This window comes from Mandrillus leucophaeus, unplaced genomic scaffold, assembly GCF_000951045.1.
Source record: "Mandrillus leucophaeus isolate KB7577 unplaced genomic scaffold, Mleu.le_1.0 Scaffold339, whole genome shotgun sequence".
Classification (NCBI taxonomy): domain Eukaryota; kingdom Metazoa; phylum Chordata; class Mammalia; order Primates; family Cercopithecidae; genus Mandrillus; species Mandrillus leucophaeus.
The window spans coordinates 2484435-2497869 of record NW_012103576.1 but is presented as its reverse complement, the minus strand read 5'-3'; the positions used below and the strand labels follow the sequence as shown (position 1 = coordinate 2497869).

Below are 13435 nucleotides of genomic sequence, written 5' to 3'. Positions count from 1 at the left end.
TTTCATGTTGAATTTTTATAACTCTGGGGGTTAAAATAGGTATTATTATTACTTTTTTAAAAAATGAGAAAACTGAGGTTTAAAAAGGTTAACTGGCCTGATAGAGTTTATTAAGTGTTAAACTGGTCTCAGGTCTCCAATTTTAGTGTTCTAGCACATAGTACAGTGCCTAACACATATGGGTACTCAATTAGTATTTGTTGAATTGAGTGAAGGAATATCGCATGCTACTTCTCTTAACTACACTTGACCTAATTTTACTCATTTGCAAACAGCCCTATAGCTGCATTCCACAGTAGCTGATAAGGTCGTTTACTTTCCAATAAGGAAGCAAAATGCCATTGTGAAAATAAATTCAGCCTTCTATTTTGGTGACATAAGGCCCATGAGCTGAAAGAATAGGATATTCAATGTCTAGCTGTTATAAAGTTTGGAAAAAAGTTGGTAAAAAATTTGTAAGATTGCTTTAAATTGATGAACTACATATCATTATTATTTTGTTGGGGAGGGACCTTTCAGTAAGGTTGAGTGGAAAAGCAGATTAAAATTTGGAAAGGTATTTGAGTTCCCAACATGAAAATCAACAATGCCTCTTGTTATGCCTTTCATTCATTCACAGACAGAGAAAAAGAAGTTTCAGAGTTGGCAGGGGCCTTGGCAGTCACCTAGTCTAACTGCTGTCTCTTCCTCCCCACCACTGCTGCCATTTTACTAGAAGTCACAGCTAATTAATAGCAGATCCAGAACTAGACTCCAGTCTCCTTACTGGCAGGACTCCTCATGGAAGCAGTTGGGGACTTATATCCTCTCTATAGGTGCCATCTAAAATTATTCATTTTAGTCTAAAGTCCTTCCTTAACCAAGGTGAGTACCATATAGTCCTGCTTGAAAATATAGGATTCCCTTACAGTACAGCTTAAGTGGCAATAGGTTATGTTATGGTTAAATGCTTCTCTGGCCTTTTCAAACAACCAGAATAGTAGAGTAAGAAGGGCTCTGGAGTCAAACTGTCTAGCATGACAGTCCTGCCCTGCCACTTGCTGACTGTGCATCTTTGGAAGATAATTAATTCGTCGAACATTGATTTCTTTGTCCGTAAATGGGGATATTATCTACTTCACAGAGCTTTGTGGTACTTATATGGAGCAATTCAAGCAAAGCATAGTCAACAGATAATCTGATACATAGCAAAAATACTCAGTAAAAATGAGTTGCCTTTTACTCATTCTTCCTTACTTGTAGTCGCCCTAGATACCTGAGCTTAAATTGATCAAATATACCTTGGATGACTTTCCTTTTATTCAATTAACATTTATTGAGTAATTACTACATGCTAGGTTCTTGAAATACAACAGTGAACAAAACAGACGAAAATTCAGGCCTTTGTGGAGCTCACATTCTGGTAGCAGACACAGAAAATAAACAAAATAAATAGGTAAATTATATAGTATGTTGGTGATTAAGCGCTTTGCCCAAATACAGGAAGTACATTAGGTATGTTAGCAAAAGCTGTGACCTCATTTTCTAGGAAACATTTGGTGTCTCTTACCTTCCTCACCTGTTTTCTTAAAAGAGCTAAGACAACAAAAACTAAGACTTCTTTACATAGCCCCTTCTAATCTTGGGATATAAAAGTAATTGGCATAAAATATGGATAGGTGAATTGTATATGTGAATAGGTCAGAAGGTATTTTTGGTAATTGAATTATTCAGAAAGCAAGTTCCGATATTTAGCCATAAAACTGGAATTAAAAATGTATACAAAAGGACCGCCAATTAGGTACAAAGGAGGGCATATGCAGCGTTGGAAAGAAATTTCAAAATCTGTAATATCTGTAAAGCTAGCAGAGATTGTTACTGATTGTAGCAGGAAGGGGTAGATCCCAAACTCTGGCAAATGTGATTTGGGTAGGATAGCAAATAGCCTAGCAAGACTAAAAAATCCTTTTTGGAATAACCCTATATCGTAAGGACCTCTCTTTAATTTATATTCTCCAAGCACTTTCAGTCTCTATCACCTTATTGAGCTATGAAATGTATAGATGTCCATTTTGTATATTGTTTCTCACTTCACAGAACTAGAGACTAAACTACTAATTTTATATCTCTCTTAGTACACCATAGAATGCATATTTATGGTAGGCTACTAATTGCCCTTGTATGTGATATAAAGGCCAATAAGTTTTTAGTTATTTTTAATTACAAAGTCTGGTCAATATTTTCTTCAAGATCCTCTAGCCTGGAAGTGAGTTTCTGTTATGTTCCTATTGACCAACAAGAAATAGTGATAAAGGTGACAAATGCAGGAAATGACAATGTTCATGAGAGTTTTATTAAGTTTATTAACAGAGACATACTGCTTTAGTCACCTGAAGATATCAGAAAATTACAATTTGTTTCATCTTTGTTGGTAGCTGCACTAGCTATTCCATTACAGAGGAGGAGTTGATTTACGTGCAGCTGTTGAAAATACAATGAACCAGTCACCACAATTTTAACAAGTGTTGATGCTGGCATATCCACTTCAGATAGCATCTATAACACTGTCATGAAGAAAGTTTACAGTATGCTACCTAAAGTAATGATGCTAGTTCCACATTTGCCAAAATTGGTGTCACTACTATAGTACTGGATTCTACTGGGGTGACAATGAAAATTCACTCTTTCATGGTTCTCTAAACAAGGCCAAAGCATATGTCCAAGATCGATTTTTTTTTATTCTCCCCAAAGTAAGCTTTATACCACTTGGACTGGGAAAAAAGCAAAGTTTGTTTTATTGTCCACAATTAAGTCCCTCCTTAGATTTGTCTCCCTCTTCTCATTCTTTATGTATTAAATTGTGAGTAGAACAATTTAGTAATGGTTACAATTAGGAAAGGGGTACATTTTTATTACAAGTTTAAGTTAAGTCTTCACCCCCAAGAAGGTTACAAAATGTGTGTTTTGTGTGTGTGTGTGTGTGTATCTGCAGAACAGATGCAGACAAGGAGCAATAACACAATGTGATACATACTTAAAAAGCACCAAAAAATGGAGCGAGATGATTGAAAGTGGAAAGACCTGAGCAAAATGGTGGAATAGAGCTTCTCGCACTCCTCTCCCCACAGAAACATCAATTTGAACAACTACCTACACGCAAAAATACCTACACAAGAGTGAAGGAAACCGGGTGAGAGACTACAGCACTTTGGCGGAGCACAGAAACAAGAAATGATACACCGAAGAGTGTAAGACAGTTTTATACTATCCACGTCAATCCCACTCCCAACCCCAGGCAGCACAGTATGGAAAGATACCCTCTGCTTCATAGAAGAGGAGGGAAGTGCGCACTAGATTTTACCTTGGACCCCAACACCAGGCTGTCTCAGTAAATTCCACTGCTGGGCAGGCTCCCATGGACCCAGACTTTAGGCTGGTACTCACAGACTGAACCTCTAAGCCCACCACGGCATCAGGATAGCCCCCACAGACTCAATATCCAACCACGACATGCAGACTCAGTCTCCAGGTCCACCCCAGGGCTAAGCCAGGCTCAGTTGCTCCAGACTTCAGACTTCCCCCAGCACCAGGCTGGCCACGATGGCCCTAGGCTTCAGGCCCACCATAGCACTAGGTCAGCCCCCACAGTCCTATTCATCAGGCCAACACTCCTGGATATAGCCTCTAGGACTGCCCAGTGCCAGGCCAGCCCCTGAAGCCTCAGACTCCAGGCCTACTCCAGGCTTCAGACTAACCCACAGCTGAGTAGGCCCATGTAGTCTTAGGTTTCGTGCCTGTCCCAATGTCAGATCAGCACCCCGGCCTCAGGCACCAGGCTGGACCCCATGAACATAGGTTTCAGGCCTGCCCAGTGCCAGGCCAAGTCCCTGTGGACCCACCATCCAGGCCTGTCCCTGTGGCCCACTGCTTCTTCAGCAAACCCATGGTCCAGACCTGCCTCAACAGACGAAGGGTTCAGGCCTATCCCAGTAGACCCAAGCACTGGGCCAGCCCTGACAGACCCAGGCTCCAGGCCAGTCCCATAGTCCCATGTTGCAAACTATCTCCAGCTCTCCTGGAGCTACCAGGAACCAGGCTGGCCCATGCACACCTAAGCTCTATGACTGCCCCAGCACCAGACTAGCCTCAGGTTCAAGGCTAGTCTCTGTTACCCAAGGTTTCAGCGGCCTTAGGGATCAGCCTGCTTCAGAAAACCCAGGGTACATGCCCACCCCAGTAGACCCCGGTTCCAGGACAGCCCCCAATGGACCAAGGCTCTAGAACCACCCCTGCAGACTCAGGTTCTAGGCCAGTCCCTGTGGATTCAGGCTATCTGCCCACATGAGTGGTCTCAGGTACTAGGCTCACTGCAGTGCCAGATCAGCCCTCAAAGACTCAGGCTTCAGGCTCATCCCAGTGGACCCAGATGCCAGGCCCATCCCAGCACCTGGCTACCCCTGCAGACTCAGGTGCAAGGCCCAGTCCAGCACCAAGCCAGCCCCTAGGACTCAGGCTTTAGGCCAGCCTCCAAGGATACAGTTTCCAGTTCCACCCTAAAGGACTTAGGCTCCAGGTTTATTCAAGTAGACTCAATCAACAGGTACGCCACAGTGAATCCAGACTCCAGGCTCAACCCCAACCAGCCAGGCACTAGGTCCATCCATCTGCTGATCCAGGCACCAGGCCAGCCTGCTCAAAGACTCCAAAAGCAAGCCTGCCTGTGGACCACACCAAATGGTCTTCCCAGAATCTCTAAATGGACTGACCAGTGAAGGGCTTTGGGAGACGAAGCCAGTTTACAAAGCTAGAATAAGCCCATACTTTTTAAAATGTGCAGATACCAATCCACAAATGTCAGTAACGATCAGGGAAATACAATCCCACCAAAAGAACAAAATAAAGCTCCAGTAACCAACTCTAAAGATATGAAGATTTATAATATGCCTGACAAATAAGTCAAATTGTTTTAAGAAGGCTTAGCACACTTACAAAACATACAGGGAAACAATTCATTGAAATAAAAAAATAATAAATGATCAAAATGAGAAACTAAAACATTTAACAGAGATTGAAATTATTTTAAAAATCAAACAGAAATTCTGGAGCTGAAAAACACAATGAATTAAATGAAAAATACAATACAGAGTGTCAACAGCAAGCTTGATTAGGCAGGAGAAAGAATGTGTGAACTTGAAGGCAGGTTATTTGAAAATATACAGTAAGAGGAAAAAAAAGAATGAAAACAAAGGATGCGAGCTCACATGATTTATGGGGTAGCATCAATAGAGCAAAAATTCGAGGTATAAGAATTAAAGTAGAAGAGAGAGATGACAAAGGGGTATAAAGCTTATTTTTAAAGAAAAATAGCAGAAAACTTTCCAAATCTGGGAAAAGATATAAATAGCCAGGTAAAAGAAGATCAAAAGTCTCAAATCAGATTCAATCCAAAAAAGACTATACTCAGACATATAATCAAACTGTCAAAAAGCCAAGACAAAGAGGGTATCCTGAAAGCAACAAGAGAAAAGAGACAAATCACATATAAGGGAAATTCAATAAGTCTAGCAGTGGATTTCTCAGCAGAAACATTACAGGCCAGGAGAGAGCAGCACAATATATTTAAAGAGTTAAAGAAAAAAGAAACCTAGCAACTAAGAATAAACTTTACACAGCAAAGCTGTCTTTCAGAAATGAGATTCAAAGCATATCACTAAAGGAAATTACTTCATCACAAAAGAAGATGGCAAGAGAGGAAGAAAGGAACAACAGATCTTCAAAACAACCAGAAGACAATGAACAAAACGGCAGTAGTTAATTCTTACTTACCAATAATTACCATGAATGTAAATGGAAGACATGAAGAAACAAATAAATGGAAAGATATCCCATGTTTGTGGATTAAAATAATTAACATTCTTAAAATGTTCATATTACCAAGGCAATCTACAGAGTAAACGCAATCCCTATCAAAATTTCACTGACATTTTTCACAAAAATGAAAAATCAATCCTGAAATTTGTGTGGAATCACAAAAGACCCCAAATAAAGCATCCTGAGCAAAAAGAACAAAGTTAGGGGAAGCACACTACCTGACTTCAAAATATACTACAAAGCTATAGTAACTAAAAGAGCATACGTTGAGTATCCCTAATCTGAAAATCTGAAATCTAAAACACTCCAAAATCCAAAATTTTTTGAGCAGTGACATGATGCTAAAAGAAAATGCGCATTGGAGCATTTCAGACTTTAGATTTTTGAATTATGAACGCTTAACCAGCAGGTATAATGCAAATATTCCAAAATCTGAGAAATTCCAAAATCTGAAACACTTCTGGTCCCGAGCATTTTAGGTAAGGGACACTCAACCTACACTGGTATAACAACAGACACATACACTGATGGAACAAAATAGAGAGCTTAGAAATAAATCCATTCCTTTAAAGTAAATTGATTTTCAACAAAGGCACCAAGAACACGCAAGGAGAAAGGACAGCCTCTTCAATAAATGGTGCTAGGAAAACTGTATATGCACATTCAGAAGAATGACATTAAACTTTATTTTACACACATACAAAAATCAGCGCAATATGGATTAGGGACTTAAATGTAAGAGCTAAAGCTGTAACACCACTATAAGAAAATGAAGAAAGGGGGTGGCTGGAAAGATGGCTGAATAGGAACAGCTCCAGTCTGCAGCTCCCAGCGAGATCAACGCAGAAGGCGGGTGATTTCTTCATTTCCAATGAGGTATCTGGCTCATCTCATTGGGACTGGTTAGACAGTGGGCACAACCCAAGAAAGGAATAGCATCAACATCAACAAAAAGGACCACCACACAGAAACCCCATCTGATAGTCACCAACATCAAAGATCAAAGGTAGACAAATCCACAAAGATGAGGAAAAACCAGCGCAAAAAGTCTGAAAATTCCAAAAACCAGAACGCCTCTTCTCCTTCAAAGGATCACAACTCCTCGCCAGCAAGAGAACAAAGCTGGATAGAGAATGAATTTGATGAACTGACAGAAGTAGGCTTCAGAAGGTGGGTAATAACAAACTCCACCGAGCTAAAGGAGCATGTTCTAACCCAATGCAAGGAAGCTAAGAACCTTGAAAAAAGGTTAGAGGAATTGCTAACTAGAATAACCAGTTTAGAGAAGAACATAAATGACCTGAGGGAGCTGAAAAACACAGCACGAGAACTTCGTGAAGCATACACAAGTATCCATAGCCAAATCAATCAAAAGGAAGAAAGGACATCAGAGATCGAAGATCAACTTAATGAAATAAAGCACGAAGACAAGATTATAGAAGAAAGAATGAAAAGCAATGAACAAAGCTTCCAAAAAATATGGGACTATGTGAAAAAGACCAAACCTATGTTTGATTGGTGTACCTGAAAGTGACGGGGAGAATGGAACCAAGTTGCAAAACACTCTTTAGGATATTATCCAGGAGAACTTCTCCAACCTAGCAAGACAGGCTAACACTTAAATTCGGGAAATACAGAGAACACCACAAAGATATTCCTTGAGAAGAGCAACACTAAGACATATAATCATCAAATTCACCAAGGTTGAAATGAAGGAAAAAATGTTAAGGGTAGCCAGAGAGAAAGGTCAGGTTACCCAAAAAGAGAAGCCCATCAGACTAAGAGCAGATCTCTGCAGAAACCCTATAAGCCAGAAGAGAGTGGGGGCCAATATTCAACATTTTTAAACAAAATAATTTTCATCTCAGAATTTCATATCCACTCAAACTAAGCTTCATATGTGAAGGAGAAATAAAATCCTTTACAGACAAGCAAATACTGAGAGGTTTGGTCACCACCAGGGCTGCCTTACAAGAGTCCCTGAAGGAAGCACTAAATATGGAAAGGAAAATCCAGTACCAGTCACTGTAAAAACATACCAAATTGTAAAGACCATCAACACTATGAAGACACTGCATCAACTAACAGGCAAAATAACCAGCCAGCATAATCATAACAGGATCAAATTCACACATAACACTATTAATCTTAAATATAAATGGGCTAAATGTCCCAATTAAAAGACACAGACTGGCAAATTGGATAGAGTCAAGACCCATTGGTGTGCTGTAATCAGGAGACCCAAGACACATAGAGGCTCAAAATAAACGGATGGATGAATATTTACCAAGCAAATGGAAAGCAAAAAAACAAAAACAAAAGCAAACAAACAAACAAAAAAAGCAGGGGTTGCAATCCTAGTCTCTGATAAAACAGACTTTAAACCAACAAAGACCAAAAAAGACAAAGAAGACCATTACATGATGGTAAAGGGATCAATGCAACAAGAAGAGCTAACTATCCTAAATATATATGCACCCAATACAGGAGCACCCAGATTCATAAAGCAAGTTCTTAGATACCTACAAAGAGACTTAGACTCCCACACAATAATAGTGGGAGATTCTAACAACCCACTGTCAATATTAGAAAGATCAACGAGACAGAAAATCAACAAGGATAGACAGGACTTGAACTCAGCTCTGGACCAAATGGACCTATTAGACATCTACAGAACTCTCCAGCTCAAATCAGCAGAATATACATTCTTCTCAATACCACATCATACTTATTCTAAAATTGACCACATGATTGGAAGTAAAACACTCCTCAGCAAATGCAAAAGAACGGAAATCATAACAGTCTCTCAGACAACACTGCAATCAAATTAGAACTCAGGATTAAGAAACTCACTGAAAACCACACATTTACATGGAAACGGAACGACCTGCTCCTGAATGACTACTGGGTAAGTAACGAAATTAAGGCAGAAATAAATAAGTTCTCTGAAACCAATGAGAACAAAGACACAATGTACTAGAATCTCTGGGACATAGCTAAAGCAGTGTTTATAGAGAAATTTACAGCACTAAATGCCCACAGGAGAAAGTGGGAAAGAGGTAAAATCGAAACCCTAACATCACAATTAAAAGAACTAAAGAAGCAAGAGCAAACAAATTCAAAAGCTAGCAGAAGACAAGAAATAACTAAGATCAGAGTAGAACTGAAGGAGATAAGACATGAAAAAACACTTCAAAAAACAAAAAACAATGAATCCAGGAGCTGATTTTTTGAAAAGATTAACAAAATAGACCACTATCCAGGCTAATAAAGAAGAAAAAAGAATCATATAGACACAATAAAAATGATACAGGCGAGATCACCCCTGATCCCACAGAAATACAAACTACCATCAGAGAATAGTATAAACACCTCTATACAAATAAAGTGGAAACTCTAGAAGAAATGGATAAATTCCTGGACACATAAACCCTCCCAACACTAAACCAGGAAGAAGTCAAGTCCCTGAATAGACCAATAACAAGTTCTGAAATTGAGGTAGTAATTAATAGCCTACCAACCAAAAAAAAAGCCCAGGACTAGACAGATTCACAGCCAAATTCTACCAGAGGTACAAAGAGGAGTTGGTACCATTCCTTCTGAAACTATTCCAAACAATAGAAAGAAAGGGACTCCTCCCTAACTAATTTTATGAGGCCAGCATCATCCTTATACCAAAACCTGGCAAAGACACAACAAATAAAAGAAAATTTCAGGCCAATATCACTGATGAACATCGATGTGAAAATCCTCAATAAAATACTGGCCAACTGAATCCAGCAGCACATCAAAAAGCTTACCCACCACGATCAAGTCAGCTTCATCCTTGGCATGCAAGGCTGGTTCAATACACGCAAATCAATAAACATAATCCATCACATAAATGGAACCAATGACAAAAACCACATGATTATCTCAATAGATGCAGAAAAGGTCTTCCATAAAATTCAACACCCCTTCATGCTAAAAACTACCAATAAACTACGTATTGATGGGACGTATCTCAAAATAGTAAGAGCTATTTATGACAAACCCACAGCCAATATCATACTGAATGGGCAGAAGCTGGAAGCATTCCCTTTGAAAACCGGCACAAGACAAGGATGCCCTCTCTCACCACTCCTATTCAACATAGTATTGGAAGTTCTGGCCAGGGCAATCAGGCAAGAGAAAGAAATAAAGGGTATTCAAATAGGAAAAGAGGAAATCAAATTGTCTCTGTTTGCAGATGACATGACTGTATATTTAGAAAACCCCATCATCTCAGCCCAAAATCTCCTTCAGCTGATAAGCAACTTCTGCAAGGTCTCAGGATACAAAATTAACGTGCAAAAATCACAAGAATTCCTATACACAATAATAGACAGCCAAATCATGAGTGAACTCCCATTCACAACTGCTACAAAGAGAATAAAATACCTAGGAATACAACTTACAAGGGATGTGAAGGAACTCTTCAAGAACTACAAACCACACTGCTCAAGCAAATAAGAGAGGACACAAACAAATGGAAAAACATCCCATGCTCATGTATAGGAGGAATCAATATCATGAAAATGGCAATAATGCCCAAAGTAATTTATAGATTTAATATTATTCCCATCAAGCTACCATTGACTTTCTTCATGGAATTAGAAAAAACTACTTAAAATTTCATATGGAACAAAAAAAAGAGCCCACATAGCCAAGACAATCCTAAGCAAAAAGAACAAAGCTGGAGGCATCACGCTACCTGACGTCAAACTACACAACAAGGCTACGGTAACCAAAACAGCATGTTACTGGTACCAAAACAGATATACAGACCAATGGAACAGAACAGAGACCTCAGAAATAACACCACATATCTACAACCATCTGATCATTGACAAACCTGACAAAAACAAGCAATGGGGAAAGGATTCCCTATTTAATAAATGGTATTGGAAAAACTGGCTAGCCACATGCAGAAAACTGAAACTGGACCGCTTCCTTACAGCTAATACAAAAATCAACTCAAGATGGATTAAAGACTTAAACGTAAGAACTAAAACCATAAAAACCCTAGAAGAAAACGTAGGCAATACCATTCATGACTAAAACACCAAAAACAATGGCAACAAAAGCCAAAATTGACAAATGGGATCTAATTAAACTATAAGAACTTTTGCACAGCAAAAGAAGCTATCATCAGGGTGAACAGGCAACCTACAGAATGAGAGAACATTTTTGCAATCAATCCATCTGACAAAGGTCTAATATGCAGAATCTATAAGGAACTTAAACAAATTTATAAGAATGAAAATAACTCCATCAAAAAGTGGGCAAAGGATATGAACAGACACTTCTCAAAAGAAGACATTTATGCAGCCAACAAACATATGAAAAAAAGCTTATCATCACCAGTCATTAGAGAAATGCAAATCAAAACCACAATGAGATATCATCTCATGCCAGTTAAAATGGCAATCATTAAAAAGTCAGGAAACAAAAGACGCTGGAGAGGATGTGGAGAAATAGGAACACTTTTACACTGCTGATGGGAATGTAAATTAGTTCAACTATTGTGGAAGACAGTGTGGCGATTCCTCAAGGATCTAGGAATAGAAATACCATTTGACCCGGCAATCTCATTACTGGATATATACCCAAAGGATTATAAATCACTCTAATATAAAACACATGCACACATATGTTTATTGCAGCACTATTCACAATAGCAAAGACTTGGAACCAATCCAAATGCCCATCAATGATAGACTAGATAAAGAAAATGTGGCACATAAATATCATGGAATACTATGCAGCCATAAAAAAGGATGAGTTCATGTCTTTTGCAGGGACATGGATGAAGCTGGAAAGCATCCTTCTCAGCAAACTAACACAGGAACAGAAAAACCAAACACTGCATGTTCTCACTCATAAGTGGGAGTTGAACAATGAGAACACATGGACACAGGGAGGGGAACATCACACACCTGTCAGGTGGTGGAAGGGTAGAGGAGGAGATGCAGATGACAGGTTGATGGGTGCAGCAAACCACCATGGCACGTGTATACCCATGTAACAAACCTTCACGTTCTGCACATGTATCCCAGAACTTAAAGTATAATTTAAAAAGAAAAGAAAACAAAGAAAAAAGGCACCATGACATTGGTCTGGGCAATGATTTTAGGGATAGGACCCCAAAAGCACAGGCAACAAAAACAAAAATAGACAAATAGGATTATACATCAATCTAAAAAGCTTCTGCATAGCAAAGGAAACAACAGACTGAAGAGACAACCTACAGAATGGGAGAAAACTTTTGCAAACCATTTATCTGATAAGGAATTACTATCCAAAATATGTAAGGAACTCAATTCAATAGCAGGAAAAGAACCCGATTTTAAAAATGGACAAAGGACCTGAATAGACATTTCTCAAAAGAAGACATACTGATAGCCAACAGGTATGTGAAAAGATGCTCAATGTTACTAATTATCAGGGAAATGCAAATAAAAACACAATGAGTTATCACTCCACACCTGACAGAATGGATATTATCAAAAAGATGAAAGATAACATGTGTTAGTGAGAATTTGGAGAAAAGGGAGTGCTTGCACATTGTTGGTGGGAATATAAATTAGTATAGCCATTATGGAAAAAAAGAGTATGGAGGTTCCTCATAAAATTAAAAATAGAACTACCATATGACCTAGTAATCCCACTTTTAGGTGTACATCCAAAGGAAATAAATTCAGTATGTCTAAAGAGGTATCTGCACTTCCACGTTCACTGAAGCACTATTCATGATAGCCATTTGTGGAATCAACCTAAGTTTCCATCAACAGATGAATAAAGAAAATTAGGAAAATATATACAAAAGAATTATATTCGGCATTTAAAAGGAAAGAAATCTTGTCTTTTGCCAACAATATGGATGAAAGTGAAGAACATTATGTTAAGTGAAATAAGCCAGGCACAGAAAGACAAATACCACATAATCTCACTTATATGTGGAATCTAAAAAAATTAAACTCACAGAAGCAGAGTAGAATGGTGGTTACCAGGAAGTGGTTGGGGGATGAGGAGTTGAGGATATTATGGTAAAAGGGCTCAAAATTTCAATTAGAAAGGAGGACTAAATTCAAGAGATCTATTGTACAACATGGTGACTACAGTTAATAACAATGTATTGTATTCTTGAAAATCACTGGGAGTATATTTTAAGTGTTCTCACCACAAAATATGTTAAGTATGTGATGTAACACATGTTAATTAGCTCAATTTAGTTATTCCACAATTTATGCATATTTCAAAACATCATGTCATTAAATATATACAACTTTTATCTGTTAATTAAAAATAAATTTTTTTTTTAAAAAAGAAAAGAAATGACTAATTCTTTGGGGAGGGGTGACCTCTTTAGTAAGTTATGTTTGAGCTCATTCTTAAAGAATAAGTAGGGCACGCCAGGCGCAGTGGCTCATGCAGGTAATCCCAGCACTTTGGGAGGCCAAGGCAGGTGGATCACTTAAGTCCAAGGGTTTGAGAGCAGCCTGGGCAAAATGGCGAAACCCCGTCTTTACAAAAAATAAACAAAATTAGACAGGCGTAGCGGCAA

At 38.7% G+C, this 13435-nt stretch overlaps 1 protein-coding gene across 3 annotated transcripts in view; it reads right to left on the bottom strand.

Moving 5' to 3' along the window:
- ENOX2 (ecto-NOX disulfide-thiol exchanger 2) overlaps positions 1-13435 on the bottom strand; it is a 291251-nt gene that overhangs the window by 188063 nt on the left and 89753 nt on the right. The window contains exon 3 of one of the 3 annotated variants that reach the window (XM_011988825.1): positions 2370-2460. The exons of the other annotated variants lie outside the window; for them this stretch is intronic. Coding sequence (XP_011844215.1) covers positions 2370-2460 — 91 coding nt within the window. The remainder of the gene's footprint in view (positions 1-2369; positions 2461-13435) is intronic. 3 annotated transcript variants of the gene reach the window in all.